General features: G+C 39.2%; 1 protein-coding gene across 2 annotated transcripts in view; it reads left to right on the forward strand.

Annotated features, from left to right (window-relative positions):
- The first annotated feature begins 521 nt into the window (after window positions 1-521).
- The window catches only part of HSD17B4 (hydroxysteroid 17-beta dehydrogenase 4), a 62,342-nt gene continuing 43,350 nt past the window's right edge, over window positions 522-19,513 (forward strand). The window contains exons 1-11 of one of the 2 annotated variants that reach the window (XM_038123811.1): window positions 522-695; window positions 3,516-3,569; window positions 7,713-7,820; window positions 8,335-8,394; window positions 9,488-9,509; window positions 9,606-9,652; window positions 10,436-10,520; window positions 12,436-12,623; window positions 15,002-15,093; window positions 15,693-15,717; window positions 17,352-17,480. In XM_038123811.1, the coding sequence (XP_037979739.1) occupies window positions 635-695; window positions 3,516-3,569; window positions 7,713-7,820; window positions 8,335-8,394; window positions 9,488-9,509; window positions 9,606-9,652; window positions 10,436-10,520; window positions 12,436-12,623; window positions 15,002-15,093; window positions 15,693-15,717; window positions 17,352-17,480 (871 nt within the window). In that variant the 5' untranslated portion in view covers window positions 522-634. Of the gene's footprint in view, window positions 696-3,137; window positions 3,252-3,515; window positions 3,570-7,712; window positions 7,821-8,334; window positions 8,395-9,487; window positions 9,510-9,605; window positions 9,653-10,435; window positions 10,521-12,435; window positions 12,624-15,001; window positions 15,094-15,692; window positions 15,718-17,351; window positions 17,481-19,513 lie in introns of those variants that run through there. The other variant, XM_038123812.1, reaches the window with a different exon arrangement.

Consider the following 19,513-nt stretch of genomic DNA (forward strand, 5'->3'; position numbering starts at 1 on the left):
GCCTTCCTGAACCACCTAGCACATATCCCTCCTTGAACCTGGCATTTTACCCCCAAGTTCAGAAACACAAGCTTGTGCAGACCCATGTCTATTTCAGGAGTCAAGCTGCCTGGGCTCTGCAACAAACCTGCAGCTTGACGTTAATAGCGACATTAAGACCGATCTCAAAGTCATAAACACCCATACTTCCGCGCATCAAATTGTTTGTAAAGACGTTAGCAGACATCTTCCCTATCATTTTCCCCTGCTCATCCTCTTCCCTTCCTTTCCCCATCTCTTCCTCTTCCTCCTTTCCTTCCCTCTCCTCATGCCATCCCATCATATCTCTTCCCTTCTTCCGCACAACTCCTCCTCCCGCGCTCCTTCCTCTTTCCTTCCAATCCACTCGTTCCCACCCCTCCATTCCCCACCCCTTCCTTTCCCCGCCCCATTCCTTCCTTTCCCCTTCCTCTGCCCATCCCATCACACACTACAGTTCCCAGCGGGCGGCGCTGCTAGCGCATGCGCGGTGCGGGCGCACTCCCCGCCCCGTGTTGTCCCTCCCGCGGGCGGGCCGGGGCCGGGCGCTCGGGTCGGGGCCGGGCAGTGAGGCCGGGGCCGGGCGGCGCGGAGCGGAGCGAAGCGAAGCGGGGCGATGGCAGCGGCGGGGCTGAGGTTCGACGGGCGGGTGGTGCTGGTGACAGGCGCCGGAGGAGGTGAGCGGCGGCCGGGGTTTCCGCACCCGCGGGAGTCAGCAGAACTGCTCGGGGGAAGCCCGGCCGGTGCGGGCTCCGCGGAGCCGCCGCTGCCCGCGGTCGCGGCAAGTGCCCCGGGGTTGGCCGGTCCGGCTTCGCGGGGGGGAAAAAGCGGTTGTTTCCCCAGAGGAGAGAAGCGGGGCTGCGGGAGAGGTGCTGTGCGTGCTGTCCCTGGCCGTGCCAACGCTGTGCAGGGTCAGGGCCCTGCCTGCTGCTGCCGTCTTCGGCCGGCCCGCATTGTGCGCGTTGGGAACCCCTCCGAACGTCTGGGATTTCTGTTGTTTAAACACACATCCACTCTCAGCAGTGGATGTCCTCCTTCAAGCGCTCTCCTGGTATCCTAATTCCTTCCACCTGAGCCTCGGATGTAGCGTCTCTGGCGTGTGACCCGTGTGGCTTGCACAGTGCTGCTGCAGCAGGGCTTTCACGCGTGCCATCGGTGCTGCCGAAGGCAGCCGCCCACCTGCTGCTGCCTTCCCGTCCCGCCTTGCTCCCGGGAGCCGGCCTGCAGGCGGGTGGGAGCGGGAGGGAGAGATCTCTGCCAGCAGCAGGGCTGGCCTGCGCTGTTGGTGGTCTGCAGGCTTGATTCCTCCGGGGAACGTGGTCTGCCGTGGAATGCTTGGTTTTGCCAGGAAATGTTTTTGTATTTGTTGTTATGGCATGGGGTTGGTTGGTTGGTTGGGCTTTTTTTGTAGTTTGTTTCTTCCCCCTTTGATTATTTTTTTTTCTTTGCGTCCATGCTTTGACCTTTGCCTGCTCTGGTGGTTGAGCAAAAATATGGGCTGTCAGTGTGGATGAGTGAGAGGCAAAGTTTGTGTTTGTGATGAGCTCTTTAGGAAACTTGTTTAGCCATACTCTGGAAAGGTTCTGCCCTCCCCACAGTGGAGTTTTGCTCTTATTTTGTAGTGCTGCACATAGCCAGAGGAGTAATTTTGGGGCCCTAGATTAAGTGATGTCTTGTGAAGAAGATGTTTTGGAAAGCACTGAACAGTCCATGTGCGTCACCTGAAAGTGACCAACTTGATCATAATTGAGACCAGGTTTTTTAATAGCGCTTTTCTGCTTTAACCAGATCTATATTTGTGCCCTTTTCCCTATATAGTAAGTTTCACTGAAGAACAGGTTGAGACGTTTCATAATAGCAAAACAAGGTCACTGTGGCAATAACAAAGCTTCTAAAAAGTATTGCACTGAGTTAAAGTTGTATGACATAAGTGTGTGTACAGTGACCCTTGTACTCCTAGGGTTAGACTGCTTGAAAACGGTTTGTCAATAGCAAAAATTCCTCTTGTTTTTATTATGTTTTATTTCACAACAGCTTTTTAGTAAGTGTTGATTAAATTTAAGCCAAGATTAAGGGAGGTTATTTACAGATTAGTTCTCATTTTGCTTTTATTTAATTTACATCACTGTAGTTAGATTGCATTACTAATAGCATTGTTTGTCAGCGTTGATTTTTTGGATGCTGCTGAACAGATCAGAGCTGGGAATTTATTTAGACATCTGAATCACTAATTTGTGTCAAAGTGATACCTGTTTTCACATACACACATATCTGAAAAGTGTTTCTTTTCACTTTGAGCAGATCCTCTCTGAATTACTGTTGGACATTGTTTATTCAACCTGTCTTGTTTTTTGTAAGGTTGCTTTTGATTCTCAGATGTTCAATCCTTGCTTAGCAGTTGAGAAGGTGAGCACTTCTCAGTTATGCACTTCTCAGTGGCTTTTCAAAACAAAACAAAAAAGGGTTTTCTTGGACTTGGGTTACATGGGCAGCAGGTGTATATGCACCTCACATGTGAAACTCTCTGTTGCAGAGACCTAAGGGAGTCTTAAGGAAATTTTCAATGTATTGCTGTGAAATTAATGTGCTTAAAACCAGTATATACGGTTCTTATTTTTTCCCCCTTTTTTCTTTTTGAGAAGTGGCTTTGAATGTCCAAGTGAGGTGCAAAGAGGTATTGTTTGTATTCTGAAAAACTTTCTTCTGACTGATGATTTTTTGATCATTCCAGTCTCCATTTTTTTTTGAAATTAATAAAAAAAGGATCAGTGCCATTAATCCAAACAACTTTTGTTGGTACAGTGGATAGTATATCTGTAAATCATTTATTGCAATGAATGCCAAACACAACTAGAATGTAAGCCAGAGTGAAGGTTCAGGACCCTTGCTTTTGTTTGTAATGCAGAAATGCCTGTCTTCTCTTAGGATAGGCAAACTATGTGTCTGTTTGGTTAACTGAAGTATTAGGCATTCCTTTGTATCCAAATGATTTTGTCAATGTATCTTCAGTCACAGTTAAATTTTGTTCAGTTTCTTTTTCAAATCTTAACTTTAACTAGGAAAGTATCTCATTCACTTAGTGTGTAATTAATTAACTTGAAACATCCCCTCCTTCTTCAGGGTTACCATAGGACCTTAAAGGTTCTTCCTTTCAAATATATTTTTCTATCACAAGCACAAACTCAGCAGCATACGGCTTTCCCAGATGCTTTGGTTGAATCCGATAACAAAGAGTAAGCATGGTTTGGTTTTTTCTCTTGCCTAGAAGTTTTACTTTCTATTTATCTGTTTGTTTACTTTTATATTTTGTTCTTATGAAACATTTTGAGCTTGTGGGGGAAATAATGTTTTACTTTGAGCCTGCAATGTGTTTGTGTTGAATTGGTGCATTTTTCTTGATGTGATTCTTTTTTGTGTGGCTTTTGTCTGAATTGTGATGCAGGAAACAAATTCACTCTTGTTTTTAACTTTTTCTTTTTTTTTTTTTTTTAAACTAGGTTTGGGCAGAGCATATGCTCTGGCTTTTGCTGAAAGAGGAGCTTCAGTAGTTGGTAAGTTTTATCTTAACTGACTTGATCTAGACAGTAACCTTTGCCTTTTCACATAGCTTGCATTCGACAGTCCATGCCCTTTTTGACAGTAACCTTTGTTATTTAATGGTTTTCTGTCTTATCTTTTGCTGTTTAATTTTGCCTCTAAGCTTTATTTTCTTATGAAACAAGTTGCCCAAGTTTGTCCAAGGGCTTACCTTTGCTGGAAAGCCAGTTTGAGTCAGATCATTCCCTAGATTTAACTTTCATCCATGCATACAAGTCTTTACTGCAGTCTGTGGCCAGAGAGTTGTCTTAGGAAAATTCTGCTCAAAAGCTTCCAATATGACCATTTGAATATGTGAATATGTCGTCATTTAGTGCTTTCTCCCAAGAGAGATGTCACTGAAATGTAACTCAGTAGCATTGTTTCTTTCTACAGCTCTTGGGGCAGAAGAGCTGTCTGGTATCGGTGTCAGTGCCAAAGAGCTATCAGTAACGGATAGTGGTTTTTTTCTGGTGGTTTTTTTTAGTTCCTTAGTTGAACCTTAGCAGGGCATATTTAGTTGTGAAAAATGCTGTATCACAAGGCAATCCTGAAGGTTAAGTTGTATTTTGAGTACTCATTGGCAGTCAGCATTGCCATTTTTAGATTGGCTCTTAGGAAAAATCTGCTCACTCAAAGAGTTGTCAGGCACTGGAACAGGCCAGGGAAGTGGCTGAGTGACTACCCCTGGAAGTATTTAAAAGATGTGTAGATGTGGCACTTAGGGACATGGTTTACTCCTGGACTTGGCAGTGTTAGGTTAATGGTTGGACTTAAAATCACAAATGTTTACAACCTAAACGATTCTGTGATTTTATGATTTTGCTGCCTATGAGTTTGTACAGGTACTGTTAATGATAAGCAAGATTAAATGCTTGAAGAGATTATGGACAAGACCTTGCTCATGGTTTTTGTTTGTAGTTTTCTAATAACAATGCTGATCTCAGTTTACAAAATTTCATGAAAATTGTTTGGGTTTACTTCATTGAGTAAAAATGAGTATGTGTGTAGACAACTTAAAAACAATCTGGGTTGTTTTTTCTTATTTTGTTTTCTGTTAATTGCCATCTTTGATACTTGCTGTATTTACCATGGACGTGAATAATTCACATTGAGTTCTTATTTAGCAGAAATTATGTCACTAAAGCAGTCCAAATATTTTGTATTGACTCTTTGTAGTGTTGATGGTCTTACTTTCCAGAATGATCTGAAAGAAAATGTATTCTGTTGCCTGACCACAGCTAATGCTCCTTTATCTCTTGGCCTTATTGTGTAATAACTAAACAGTAGGTTAAGAATTGACTCTAAGGGCAACTTCTTGTTTCTTTTTGGAAACTTCATCTCACTTCAGTTTGTCTGGCAGTATTACTCTACATGCTTGTATTTGTTTCTCTTGTTCTCTTACAGTTCTGGCTTCAAAGAGTTGAGAAACTACTTGCATAAGTATTTAGTTTTTTAAAACTCAAGCAGATATGAGGCTCATATCTGCCTTGTCTCTTTAAGACAAGTTCCCTTTTATAAGTTATGGAAATGAAGGTATGTTGTAAGAACAGTGATTAAATACTCTGGAGGAATATTTTGAGTAGTTGCAAGAATAACTGTAGGCCCCATCGTGACACCTTTGTCCAGTCCTGCATCTCTGTTGAGTGAGTTGCTGTTGGTATGGTTAAATTGACAAGATCAGCCTAGGTGGAAAACTCTGTTCTCATCACCGTAAGGCTACCTGCTACCACTGTTTTTTGTTATTCTTCATGCATCTCATCTGGAAAAGTTGAAAGCAGGAAGAAGGGATGATTTGCTTTTGTCTTGCATCCTGTGTCATCTCCAGACCTACTGTTTCTTCTGGTCTATCTGAGGGCTCTTGTGTTGCTGTTTTAGTTTCAGTTAGAGTCATGCTTTTGAAACATCTCTCCTTATATGTATTTTATTTGTATTTTTGTTTGCATAGTGAAATGGTATTGAATTGCATGAGTCCTTTAAAAAACAGACTAGAAGATGCAATCTATCAGCACACATTGTTCATGTGTGTTTCGTTTGTAACACCAGAATACCACAAGAAATCAGCTGGCTTACTGTTTAAAAAACTTGTGCTGTAGACGTCAGGTGCTCTGCACCAGCTGTTTCACCCTTCAGATTTGCTTCTGCTACTCTGCTGTGACACACTCATAGCCTTAGAGGAATTCTTCTCCAAGGTTCAGACTATAGCTATGCTCTGCCACAACCGCTACAGTCTTTGGCTATTTTCGACTGTGTGATTTCAACTGAAAATTGCATGATGTAAAGCTTGGGCTTGAAATAATGTTATTTCTCTATTTTGTTGTTAGGTTTGGTTTTTTTTTTTTTTTCATTGTACTATCATGCACATGGCTATTTTTAAAGCCTATAATAGCTCAACTCTTTCTTGCATACTCATTTTTGCTTCAACTCCATTAGTGCCTGTGCTCAGCCTAAGGTACTTTAGCACCTCTGAAAATTTTACCAAATATTTAATTAGGTTTTTTTCAGCAAATTACTGTTGAACTGTGGGATAAGCATATATGAACTTGTCTATGGTAGAGAGTTGTAAGGTCTTAACAGGGCTGAATGGTTTGTATATGTTTACCACCCAGATTGTTCACTCTTCTTTCCCAGGTGTTGTTCCTGATTCACTTTCCTTTAATACCATGGATTTGCAGACTGGGCAGTCTGCTTGTGCCTATCCTAACACATCACTGCACTTTGAATTTTTACTTGATTCTTTTCACTTGAATTGTGTTGGCTGCATGTTTGGATTGTTAGATATTGATCTGTTAGCTTGGAGATTTTTTTTCTCCTTCATTTTTTGCATCAGTGTTAAGGTATTTGTATTTCCTGCTTAAGGCTGGGCACTTTTTGTGTTTGGTTTGGTTTGTTTATTCTTGGTTGTTTTTTCTGTTTGTTTTTTTTTTTTTTTTTTGACATGTCCCTCCTCTTTTGATGCTCACTTCTTCTGTATTTTGGCATTTTTATTTACTCACAAATTTTCTGCCGTGTTTCTACATTTCTCTTGAAGTGCTGCACACAAAGCTGAATATAGGATTCCAGATGAGGCTTCTTGATCTGGATAATACAGAGTGATTTTGTGGTGTGTCCTGTGAGCTGTGTTCCTGTTTACATGGAGAGTTAAAAAAAAGCACAAAATGGTCTATTTCATTTTGTCATGATACAACAGACTTGGCATTGCTGTTTTTCATCAAGACCAGCAAGAATATTCTGCGTATTTTGTGGATTTCACTGTCTCTGGCTTCTTGAGGCTAGAAGTTAGAAGGCAGAAAGCTGGAATTTACCTTAGCAAAAGACTGTTTAGCAGAATACTAGTGTTGCAGGTAAATTCAGTCAATTCTGGCTTTTTTACAGTTCCATTTTGAACACATTTAAACAACTTCTTAATTTTTTTTTAAATTCTTTGTCCAAATACAATGTTTTTATGGGATTTTTTGGGAGTGTTTTTGTTCCGCTGGTAGTTCTGTGAAGCTGCAGGATGTGCAGGAGTGCAGCAGAGTGTGGCAACAGTACGTTCCAGCTGCCATTAGTGACGCATGCCCCAGTGCGGAGAGCAGCCTGGAACAGCTGTGTGTGTCAGGTGGGCCTCTTACCCCACAGGCTCTGAAGCTCCAGAGCAGGCGCTTCTCACTTAGTTCAGACCACTGTATCTCTTCTGTGGTGGTGTTGGCTAGTAACAGTTTAGCTACTCTATTAACAGGAACAAAGTCTTGCCAGTCTTGCTTACAGTTCATGCAATAGTTAGAGATTGGAATAAATTGCCTATGATTGGGGTGTAATCTAGGTCTTTATTTCTGAACTACAACACAATTACAGAGGTAGCCTGGGCAGGGCAAGCAAGTTGAATTCATGGTGGAGGGGTGGAAAAAGGTTCTGTTTTCCATGTTATTTAAAAAAGGGATAATGTAAGTTGCATGCTTTTAAGAAAAAGGTTATATGTACTACTATTTCTCTTTTGTCATCTGTGGTTCTCAGTAAGATCAGATGCAGCAGGCTTTATTAATACTCCTTATAACCTCCAGTGTGATAATGAGGCAAGGACAGACCATGAAGTCTGAGTGTTAACAACAAAAATTTCGTTTTTTTGTCATGCACAGTGAATGATCTTGGAGGTGATTTTAAGGGATATGGCAAAAGCTCCTCAGCTGCTGACAAAGTTGTCGATGAAATCAGAGCAAAAGGAGGGAAAGCAGTACCCAATTATGGTATGTTATTTTTCCAGATGAGTGTAATGCTTTATCTGTAGGAATAGTGGACATGTTAAATGAAAAGTTGATGCTGCTTAGTGAAAGATTACTGACAGCTTACCATTAACATATACGTTAAACAGGTGTGATATCATGTGGATTGGGGAGACATGCTAAAAGCAGGTGCATTAATTGCCTCTTTTAATTAAGATTTGCCCATCTCTTTTATCTAATTTTTTAACATTGAAGTATTAAGCAGCCATTCATCCACAGTTTTCAGAGGCTAAGTGGGAATGGATAGTGTTTGCTTGCTTTGCTTTGTGCTTTTCCTGCAATCGCAAATGTGCCATTTAGATTTGCTGTGTGGGATTTGCTTCAGGCCCAATGCAGATAATGACTGGATTTGAATTTAGTTTTCACTGAGGCTGTACATAATTTATTTTTCTTAGCTCTGTGGAATTAGTTGTTAATATCCTGGAAGTGCAGTGTATCCAGTTAATTTTATTTGAGAGTTTGTACTTATTTCTTACAGATTCCGTGGAAGATGGTGAAAAGCTTGTGAAGACAGCCCTTGAGGCTTTTGGGAGGATAGGTATAGTTGCTTAATTCATGTTGAAACTTGTTTGCAAGTGCAAAGCCATTATAAGCAGTGCAATTAACAACATGTGTATCAAATATATTCTGACCACAGTAATACTCACCAACCCTTGATGCCTGTAGTCAGTGAAATCTGAATAAGGGGCTGGCTTTCAGCTTTTAATTATCAACTTTTCTGTTTGGTTTTTTTTTTGTTTGTTTGTTTGTTTTTTTGTGGTTTTTTTGGTTGGTTTTCTTTGTTTTGTTTTGTTTTTTTTTCTTTTTGTGGTTTTAGCAGAAGTTTAAAGCTTAGTGTATGATTTGTATTTTCCCGCCCTTCAGAATTTTGGAACTTCAATGATGGTTAACAATTTCTGTCACAAAGCATGAAGTCTGTGAGGTAGTATAACTGGCTGCATAGAATTAGCATAAATAATGTTGCTGAAAGCAACATTTCATGTTTTTTAAGCTCTTCTGCTTACATAAGGTCAACATACATTAACAGAAATTAAAAGAAGAAAATCCTAAGGTACTTTATCTAACAATTAAAGTTCTGTTTAACCATGTGATTTCCATTGTTTGAAACCACTTGGTGAGTTTAACTCAGGGTTAAATGGCTTAAAGTACACATAAACAATGTCAACAGGAGCCAAATTAAATATCTGAGAAGAAATTGTTATGACCCAGGTCACTTTATCAGCTTTGAGACTCTGTAGTTCCTCTAATTATCATTTGGGCTTCTGCAACAAAGGTGGTGGCATAAACTGCATAACTGGGACATTCTGAAATTCAAAGTGGGCTTCAAAACTGTACAGGATAGCTGCATCCTGCAGGTGTTGGATTCCTAGGTAGCCAGCACTTCACAGCTGTGCTTGCCTTTCAGTCTCTGTCCCATTGAGGGTTGAGACTTGCCTGTCCTGAAGTATTATTTTGTAATTTTTTGTACAAGCGTAGAATTCATTAATCAGGACAAGGAGCTACAGAATATATGTAATATGTTGTATATGTCCAGTGTTCTTATCTATATATATTTGGAAGTGGGAGAAAAATAGAAACAAGCTTGTATTGTATCAGTGTACTGAATTAGTTACCTTTTTTTTTTATTTCAGATATTGTTATAAACAATGCTGGGTGAGTATACCTGTCCTGTTTGAGTGTGGGATGTCCCTTTTGTTTAAACAAATGTCGATCTTCCGTTTGTTTTGTTTTCCTAATATTGCATTTTAGGATCCTGAGAGACCGTTCCTTTGTTCGGATAAGTGATGAAGATTGGGGTGAGTTGATTTTAAAATTACTTCAGAATGTTCTTTCTGTGTGAGAGGTGACATGTACATCCCTCCCACAGGAGCAAGAAGAAGGAGAAGACAGGGAAGGCTTACCTTTTGCCCTGCAAGCTTAGTGGAAAGCTGCTTATGTTCAGTGTGCAAACCAGATCTGTGCTGCAAAGCATTGTAGGTGTATGAAGTTCCGAAGGGGAAGAGAAGAGCTTTTCTTCCCACTCCTGGTTGCCAAATGCAATAAGAAAAAAAGCCATGTGAATTGCATACAATAATAGTTTTTGTGAGCGCAGCAATCCTAGTGCCAGCACTGGGTGGCTGAATACTAAACAGGTTTAAAAGACCCAGAGAGGAAAGCAGGCAGAGAGGAAAGCAAACTGTTGTGCCAAGGGACAGAAGAAAAAGCAAAACCTTCGTTGAGATGGTAGATGTTGATAAGTCAGTGGAGGAGACTTTACAAAGACAATCTGTCTTCTGTACTTCTTGTCTGAGTCAGTTTAAGTGCAGGAATTTTGAATGCTTTTGAATTCTGTATAGGAGAGGCCCATCCAAGAGGTGGTATATGTGGGCAGCCCCTTCGTAATCTGTGTATGTTCAGGCAAGTACTGAAAAACGGTCTGTCAAGACAAAAAAAATGCCAAAAAACAAAACAAAACAAGAAAGCCCCAACAAAAAAACAGTGTGAAGGGAGTGCCTTGTTGTCATGAAGAAGAAATATGATGCATTTCAAGCTGAGAGACAAGTCCTGCAATTACTAAATTGATGTTAATTTGTTCCTAGATATAATTCACAGAATTCATTTGAGGGGATCGTTCCTGGTCACCCGAGCTGCATGGAATCATATGAAAAATCAGAAATTTGGCAGGTAAAAATGTGTGTTCTGTATTGCATATTTCAGTAGGGTATAACAGACTGATGCATGCCCAAAGAGTGAAGGAGGAATCTTGCATTCTTTTCTTTCACTTTGTCAGGGTTGAAGCAAAATCAGTGAAAATGTCTTTACAGTTCTGATCCCTCCTCTCCACTTCCTCAGCCAAATGTTGAAAGGTTTTTTTTCCAATATTTAAACATATTTTTCTGACTGTCCCAAACAGAAGTTGTAACTATGTAAAAATACCTTTTCAATTAATGATGGCTGGTTAGAAATGTTTGTTACTTCTATGTTACTGCAAGTTTGAGGGACTCTTGTTCTGCTCCTTCTTATTTGAATGACTGGTACATGCAATTCTGCTCATAGGCCATGGATTTTTTTGTTTGGTGTTTGGTTGTCATGAGTTTTCTTTGTTTGTCATGAGTTTTCTTTGGTCAAATGTCCTTGTCTTAAAAGTTATGGGAGTGTTCTTAGTCTGTTTTTGGTATTTATTACTGTTAACTCAAAACCTGCAGTGAAATCAGATTTTTTTTCCCATTTTTGTGATTTTATCAAAAACCTTATCAAAGCACCAATTATATTAATCTTAACCATACCCATGTGTTGAAAACTGTGTTCTCATCCTGTGACTTAAATAACATTCATTCTCACCCAGGGAAGTGAGGATAGCCAAAGTCTTAAGTATAGGAGTTGAAAATTAAATTACTTCTTCAAAAACAGTTTAATTCTAGAGTTGCATTCATTTAGGATAGCTTCCCTTGTCTCCTTTACTGTATTTGCTCAGATAACAGTGGTAGTGAGTGCTTCTGCAATTTACGGATGTGCCATCTGCTTTACGTAGTTTGCAGCTTTTCTTCATCATATTGAACCACTACTTGTTACATTTCTCTTTACTTAGATTATTGGTAGTGAGGCAGATATATAAAGTGAAATATATGTTGATCCCGTTATGTTATGCCATGTGTTTAAAAGTATATTTCAACAGAATCTGATAAGGCTTTTTGTGCTGGTTTTGCATGGCCTAGTTTTTGGTAGTGGGGGAATCACAGAAGTGGCTTCTGTGAGAAGCTGCTGGAAGCTTCCACTGTGTCCAGAAGAGCCAATCACTGGTGGTTCTGAACATGGGCATGCTGCTGGCCAAGGCTGGCCCAGTTAGAGGTGATGGTAATACCTCTGTGATAACAGATTTGAGAAGAAAATCAAAACAAAAGGACACACAGTCTTTTCTGCCCAGAGAAGAGGAGGAGATGAAAACATGTGAGGGAAACAGCATGGAGACACCAAGGTCAGTGGAGAAGGAGGGGCAGGAGGTGCGCCAGGCACCAGAGCTGAGATTCCTCTGCAAGCTGTGGGGAAGCAGTTGTGCCCCTGCAGCCCATGGGGATCCATGGGGGATGCAGAGATCACCCACAGCTCATGAAGGAGGTGCCCATGCCAGAGCAGGTAGATGCCTGGAGGAGACTGTGATCCAGTGGCAGACCCAGTGGAAAGAGAGGGCTCTTGTTCCAGGCTGGAGCCTGACCTTGGAGAACTGCACCCCATGGAAAAGTAGTGACCCATGTTGCGGCAGTTTTGGGAAGACTGTCTGCACGTGGGAGGGACTCGCATCTGCAGCAGCTGTGGTATAGCTGCTTGTGAGAGTGGACCCATGCTGAAGAATTTCAGGGAGAGCTGTCTCCTGTGGGTGGGACCCCATGGCCTCACAGGGGATGGACTCCTCTTCCAGAAAAGAAAATCTTGGTGAAAACTGACCAAACCATCATGCCCTGTTTCCCTGTGCTGTCAGTAGGAGGGAGGGAGAGAGGGAGGGGTTGAGGGAAGAAAAGGGCTTCTTCTATTTTACTTCTCATTATACTTCTCTTATACTTGAAGAAATAATTTAGTTTTTTTTCCTCTCTTCTCCCCTAAGAATAATTATGACATCCTCAGCTGCTGGAATATATGGAAACTTTGGTCAGGCAAACTACAGTGCTGCAAAACTTGGCCTTTTGGGTCTTGCAAACACAATTGCAATTGAAGGGCGGAAGTATAACATCCACTGCAACACAATTGCTCCTACTGCTGGATCCAGGCTGACCCAGACCGTCATGCCACAAGGTGAATAACTTAAGGTCTACATGTACTGGTATTTTTCAGTGAATTGAAGCACAACAAACTTTCTTGCCTCTTAAAAAATACAAGTTCTTCACACTTCATTGTACTACCAGTTCATTTTTCCTACTATCTTTTTGTCTTTGAGCTGTTAACTTATTTGCTTTGTCTGTTGTGAGGAATTCTTACTTTCTGCCACAAGATATGAAGCAAATTTTCTCATTTGCAAAAGCAATTTCATGTAGCAAGGCTCTTTAATTGTAATCTCTTCCAAGATCCTCCTACACTAGTGGAAAGGCTTGTTTGTTTCATCACATGTGACATCAAGTATGTGCATAAGGTGTCTGCACTTGTTACAGTATTGCCTAATGGCAAAGTACTGGGTTTTTGCACAACATGTCATGTGTGTACTTAGTGGTTCCATGATCAGCAGGACATAATAGGGAACTGAGTTGTTAATTTTTCTTTATTGCACAGCTACTAATCTTTCAAAGTTTGAACAGGTGTTTAACAGAGTAAGTGTGTGTAAGTGTAAATTTAGGATAAATAGACTAATTACTTTGGCAAATGACCAGAAGAAAGAAAAATAATTTTGAAAAAAAATAAAAAGGTCTGTTAAAGTAAATTGCTCTCAGAAAATCTTCTAGAATCAGCCTATTTCATTTCACTCCTGACCTTTTCCCTTATGATGGGCAGATTTCAAAGCCAAGGAAATCATCACATTCGTCAGACTGATAGGGTATTGGAGAGTAATACATTTTGTATGTTATGCACAGATTGAATGCTTGATTTTGTTTGACTGAAGTAGCCTGGTTTAGATCTAAATAATCCAGGTGGTCATGACTCTAGCAGTCTTGTAAGTTGTAAGTTCCAGTGATTAATTGGAATTTTTTATAGATGATCTAAACTCATGAAGCACGCAATGTAAAATGGATTACAGTAGCTGGAAAGTTCTGAAGATATTTAATCTGCATAGGCTGATAAAAAATACCTCAGGATTTTCTTTCTTAATCATTTTAAGAAGAGTGAGATCCTTTGATCTCTCTGTAAGATACGTACAGCTCTGATGATTTATTTCTTGTCTTGTTCACTCCATCCCTATCCAGTTTTTCAAATACTCCTGAAAGATTTGAACACCACAACTTAAAAATGTTTTCAGAGGTCATCAAATTATCCTTGTTAATCTTAGTCAGGACTTTCCTATTTGTCTTCAGATACCTGCAGGCACCTATGCTTTATCATTGCCATACGTTGTTATATATGTTCAACTTCACCCACATATTCTTGTTCTTGCTAGAACTCTTAAATGCAGTTTGCATCTTTTGTGTGGTTGGTTTTTTTTTAAACTTCTAGTATCTATTTTTAAATTATTTTAAAATGGATTACAGGCATTAATGATAGTAGTATAGGGCTAGATTTTGAGACTAAATTATGTGTGGCATAAAGTAGAATACTTTGGAAAAGCCTAAAGGGTTTGCTGTGTGCTTACAATATGCCATATTAAATGGAATTCAACTTTCTTCTACTTTATGGAACTTCTAAAAATGAACTTCTGTGTACCTTAGTTTTGCTATTAAAGAAGTACTTGTAATGATAAGCTTTCCTAGCTCTTCATCTGAGAAAATCTGGCTATAGTTGAAAATGCTTGATGACCTTTAGCTGAGGAACAGCTATATATCTACTGCTGTTGAAAGAATAATATTCTAAAAACTGAAAAAGGAAATTAAGCAATCTTAATATTCAGACAGTGGATAGAATATGTGATAAGAGCTGCCTGGACAACCACACTGTTCCATGACAATGTCTCAATTTTCAGATAGCTTTCTGTTGTGCTAGATGTCAATGAAAATCCCAAAATAGGATTGATATGTAAATTTAGCAGGGTGATAATTCTCTGTATTGTTTGGAAAAATCAGTATTTTCAAATGATATAATTCTTAAACAATCAGCCACTGCGATTATTTTCATAATGTCATGTCTATATACTTGACTAGCATACTAAAAGAAAAATTGCTCTGGTACATTTCCGTCAGGATTATGTATAGCTGTCTTGCCCTTGTTTCAGGCTGCCTGTCAGGTGGAAATTTAGAAAGGTTATCTGGCTTTGCAGTCTGCATGTAGCAGTGTTCCCAACAGTTAAACAGACTTTCATCTCTGGCTGAGAAGCCATGTCATGGGCTTAGGCAGCATATATGTATCTCACTAGATGTTTGCATTTATTGAATCTTCAAATGTTTCATTTACTTGGTCCTTTCTTTCCATGACAGAACACTATTAATAAAATTCTCCTGGTTCTGCTGTTCATAAGAGGGTATTAGATTAAATAATTTGGTGAAACTGTAGAGTATTTCTATTTCATGATTCCCCACTCCGATTTGCTCTAGATCTGGTCGATGCTTTCAAACCAGAATATGTTGCTCCTTTAGTAGTTTGGCTTTGCCACGAGAGCTGTGCTGAAAATGGCAGTCTGTTTGAGGTAATTTTTTTTATTTTTCCTTTCTTCTCCCTCCTTCCCTCCCTTTGCTCTTTCCCCCAATATCAGTTGTTTGTTTTATCTTGCCCAGCCTTAAACCTTTTGCTGAAACTGAGTGACCATGTGTGAACTACATACTCAGCATAGACAGAAGAAATATTGATCTAGTTGTGCAGTATTCGACAAGTACTTCAGGCAGTAGCAGCTTAGCCAAGTTCTGGTCTGTGCTCAAAATGCTACCAATTTGATTGTTGTAGTTCTTATTGTACGGTTTTAAGGTTGAAAAGATACCAAAATTCGAAAGACATTTTTGTTCTGAAAATCATTTTAACATAGAAAGTAGCTTGCAGGAAGGAGTAATTACTTAATTATGATATTCATTATAGGTATTGGCATCCAACTGCTAACTCATATATTAGATGAAAACTGTTTTAGGTTGATCACATTCAGGTGCTTGACTAAACTGTTAAATACAACCAGCAGTAGTTCAGAAATTCTTAATATATTGAGTTTTTTCTGGAGTATAGTTTTGTTTCCCAACATTACAAAAGCTTTGCTTTGTAGCATGTCCTAAGCTGATGATATTATTTTTTTCTTGGCAGGTGGGAGCTGGGTGGATTGGAAAATGTAAGTACTTTATGTTGGAGGATTGATCTTGTTTTTGGAATTGACATCAAGACTGTGCAAATTTTCTTTAGACTTAACCTGTATGCTCAAGACGTTTTTTACTCAGTCAAGAAGATGAATAAAAGCCTAGGGTTCTGAGAAAACTGCTTATATTTGGTAAAAGTCAAAACTTCAACTTCATATGGGAAAAACTGGTAACTTAGGTTTGTGCATTGTTATGCTTTTGAACTAACAGTAAATGAAAATCTGCCTAACTAACTTCAACTCTTGGATCCTGGGCATAATTTGAAGTAGAATTTGTGGTGCTAAGTATATGTTGCTGTCTTTTGTTGATAACTTTAATTTTTCATTATATAAAGTATCACATGCTGATAAACAGGCATGTTTTTCATTTCTAATTTAATCTTTTTTAATTACTTTCCACTATTACTTATGCTTCTATTAAAATACTAGTGTGTAGGCATGCTAAGGCAATTAGTCTTCTTAAATAACCAGTAGCTATGCTACCCATGTATTTTCCTTAGTGACTCCAATAACTAACATAAATACTAATTTAAGGAAAACTTGCAGGTGATAACTGAGGACTTATGAGAAGAAAAAATATTCAGTGTGTGATACCTTGACTTTTTTCCCAAATCCATTGAACCTAGTACAAGCACTTTTTTCATGATCTGCACAACTTTTCAGCCTACATGAGTGTCATCAGAGGATTGGAAGTAGGGCTGTTAATTCAGGAAGTCATTCTGCTTACTTTTAATTTTTTTTTCCATCTTGATAACCATTTTGTACATTTCTAGCTAACTGCAAGTGTTCTGTGTAAGTGGAATAGTGTTTCTGAGAGGTGTGGCAAACATTAAAAGAAGCAGGGTAGTAGCACAAAATGTCTTGCTGCCCTTTACGAGCAGTTAAGTTTTAATACAGCTGAAAATCTGCACTTTGATCAAGAGAAAATACCATTTTTCATCATTATAATGGTTATTGTTGAAGTTAACTGAAATGAAACCAGATTGTTAATGAAGTACCAGTATGGCCTTATTCATTGCCTTTTGCTAATTAATGGCAAACCCAACATAACTGGTTAAGTATTTGAATTACAATCCAAGTAATCCATGCCTGTATCCTAATGGAACTAATTCACATTGGCCTTACCAGTTTCTCTCAGATTACAGTATTGAAATACAACTTCAGAGACCATTTAGAGGTGCTGGCTACTGGAATGAAGTTTCTTTTACAGCTAACAAATAGTTTTCACTTTTTCCCTGTAGTTTTCTATGCTTTCAGAAGATTACCTAAGCAGTAGTAGTCAAAGTCCTGTCAGAAGAGAGTCTGTAGATGAATACTAGCTACAACTTTTCAGTAGACAGAATCCTAAACCTAGTATTTTTAGAGAGTAAAAAGTCTGTTACAGCTTCAGTGAAGCTTAAAAGTAGTGCTATTCCCTTTCTAAAATGCTAGTTAAAGCAGTGAACCCTTTTAGTTCAGCTAGTAGTTATACTGATGAGTTACATTGGAGCACCTAAGATGTTTCCCTTATTGTACCATCATGAAGGTAGTGGCCTAGAGGAAAGTTGTCTAAAGAAATGAAAAGCTTCTCTGTTTGTTACTGGAACTCTCTGGCTGATGTTTCCCATTAGTGCGCTGGGAGCGATCCTTGGGTGCCATTGTCAGGGGAAGGAATCAGCCAATGACACCTGAAGCAGTGAGAGATAAATGGGAGAAGGTGTGTGACTTTGATAATGCCAGCAAACCCAGAACCATTCAAGGTAAGGGAGACTTTTAAGTTGGGGCCATTCAGCCTGGGGAAGAGAATGTTTTTGGGAGGCCTTTCAGTACTTTATGGAGGCCTCTGAGAAATACGGGAAAGATGGGACAAATGTATACTGCTGCAATAGGACAAGGGATAATGGTTTTAAGCTAAAAGACTATCAGTTTATATTAGATATAAGAGGGACGATTTTTACAGTGAGGGTGGTGACACACTGGCATAAGTTGCCCAGAGGGGTGGTGGATTCCCTATGCCTGGAAAGACGCAAGGTCTGGTAAGACAGGGCTCTCGACAAACTGATTTACTTGAAGATGTCCCTACCCGGAAGTTGATGGAGGCCAGGACTAGCTGACCTCTGAAGGTCCCTTCCAATCCAAACTATGCTTTGGTTCTGTGTATGTGGATAGCTTGGGTAAGCAAAGCTTAGAAGGGAATGATTTCTTTCAAACATTTGCTCAAACTTCAAAATCTACAGCACTAATGAATTTTCTTGTAAATATGTTACATTAATCATTTACTGTTTCAGTATGGTCAGATCTTTCTAAAGCAACTGCTATGTTCTTACCTATAGCATTAAGACATGATTTATCTTAACAGTTTCTAGAGCAGTGACATCATGGTCATTGTAAGCATTAGAGTCAAACTGATGACAGTGTTTTATTTGATTGCACCCACATGCAGACAGCATAGTGTAATAGAGAAATTGTATTTGCAGTCCTGGAATCTTGGTTTTTGATCAACATTTCACCACCAAAATGCTCTGGTTAAGTAGTGGGATATATCATGGCAAAAAAGTTCTTACTGTGCCTTATCTTCTTGGGTCACATCACCCCCTTGGCTGGTGACCGAAATGATTTTCTCTTTCAATGCTTTGTTTACTTTTCTTGTTCCTTGCCAGCATTTAAGAGTGCAGGGCAGGAGGGAAAAAGGCATCCATATATACAGTGTCACTTGAATTTCAAAGATACTTAAATGCACAGTAGATGTTTAAGCCATTGGTTCCAAAATCCATTAGGATATTTTGTTAAAAACCTTAAGGAAAGACTTTTAGATGGCTTTACTAGAACCAGCAGAGTACACACTTTGTCCTTTCCCTCACGTCTTGGCACACTGGGGAATGTAACCATCCAAACAGTAGTTCTAGGTCACCTTACTGATCTTTGGCTTACAGGTATCCTGTATCCAAATGTATCCAAGTTTATGCATGTTCTCTGTTCTGCTATGGAATGGTATTTATAACAATATAATTCCAGTTTTATCACTTCTGATCTGTTCTAGGACCTGTCATATAAACTGTGTTACTTTTATAGGTTGCTAACAGAAAAGTGTTGTAGATAGGGATTTCTTTTCAAAGTTACTTCAACATTGTATATGGTATTTCACATCTGCCAGTTGATGTTATGGGGAGGAAAAACTGAAGAAGGTTTTAAACTTCAAGTAAAGGTGTTTACAATACAATATGGCAGGTTTCTGCAGTCAGGAAATGAAAAATGTTACATCGGCATGGATCTTCCATGGCTTAGTTTCTGTTATGGACTTAGTCAAGATACAACTTTTTCCTTCCAGTGCCATCAAACCACAGATACTGAATAAAAACTTGTCCATTAGTTCTAGTATTGTATATTTGTGAGAATCAGCATAACAAGGAAAATTCTTGTTCGCTGAATAGAATTTTTATTCTATTTGAAGTTTCTTCTGCTGTCAAATTCTCTTTATTGCTTGAAGGTATTTGACTGTGAAATAAAGGAAACTAATTAGACTTCTTGCAGTAAAGATTAAAAGGTACAATACTTAACATCTGCAAGTTAAAACTCTCCCTGCAGATTTCCTTAATTTGAGTAATATGATGTTGTGGAGAGCATTTGTGTGCTGAGCATTAGGTGCAGTTGGAAAAAAACCCCGAAGAGGAATGAGATAAAGCATTTGCTTTTAATGTAGTAGAAAACCCTGTAATCTGACATGCTAATCTTAGTTCTTGTTTTAGTAATACTGATAAGAGAGGCTTGTATTCTGTACATAAAGCAGGAAGAC

The sequence above is a fragment of the Motacilla alba genome, chromosome Z (assembly GCF_015832195.1).
Source record: "Motacilla alba alba isolate MOTALB_02 chromosome Z, Motacilla_alba_V1.0_pri, whole genome shotgun sequence".
Classification (NCBI taxonomy): Eukaryota; Metazoa; Chordata; class Aves; order Passeriformes; family Motacillidae; genus Motacilla; species Motacilla alba.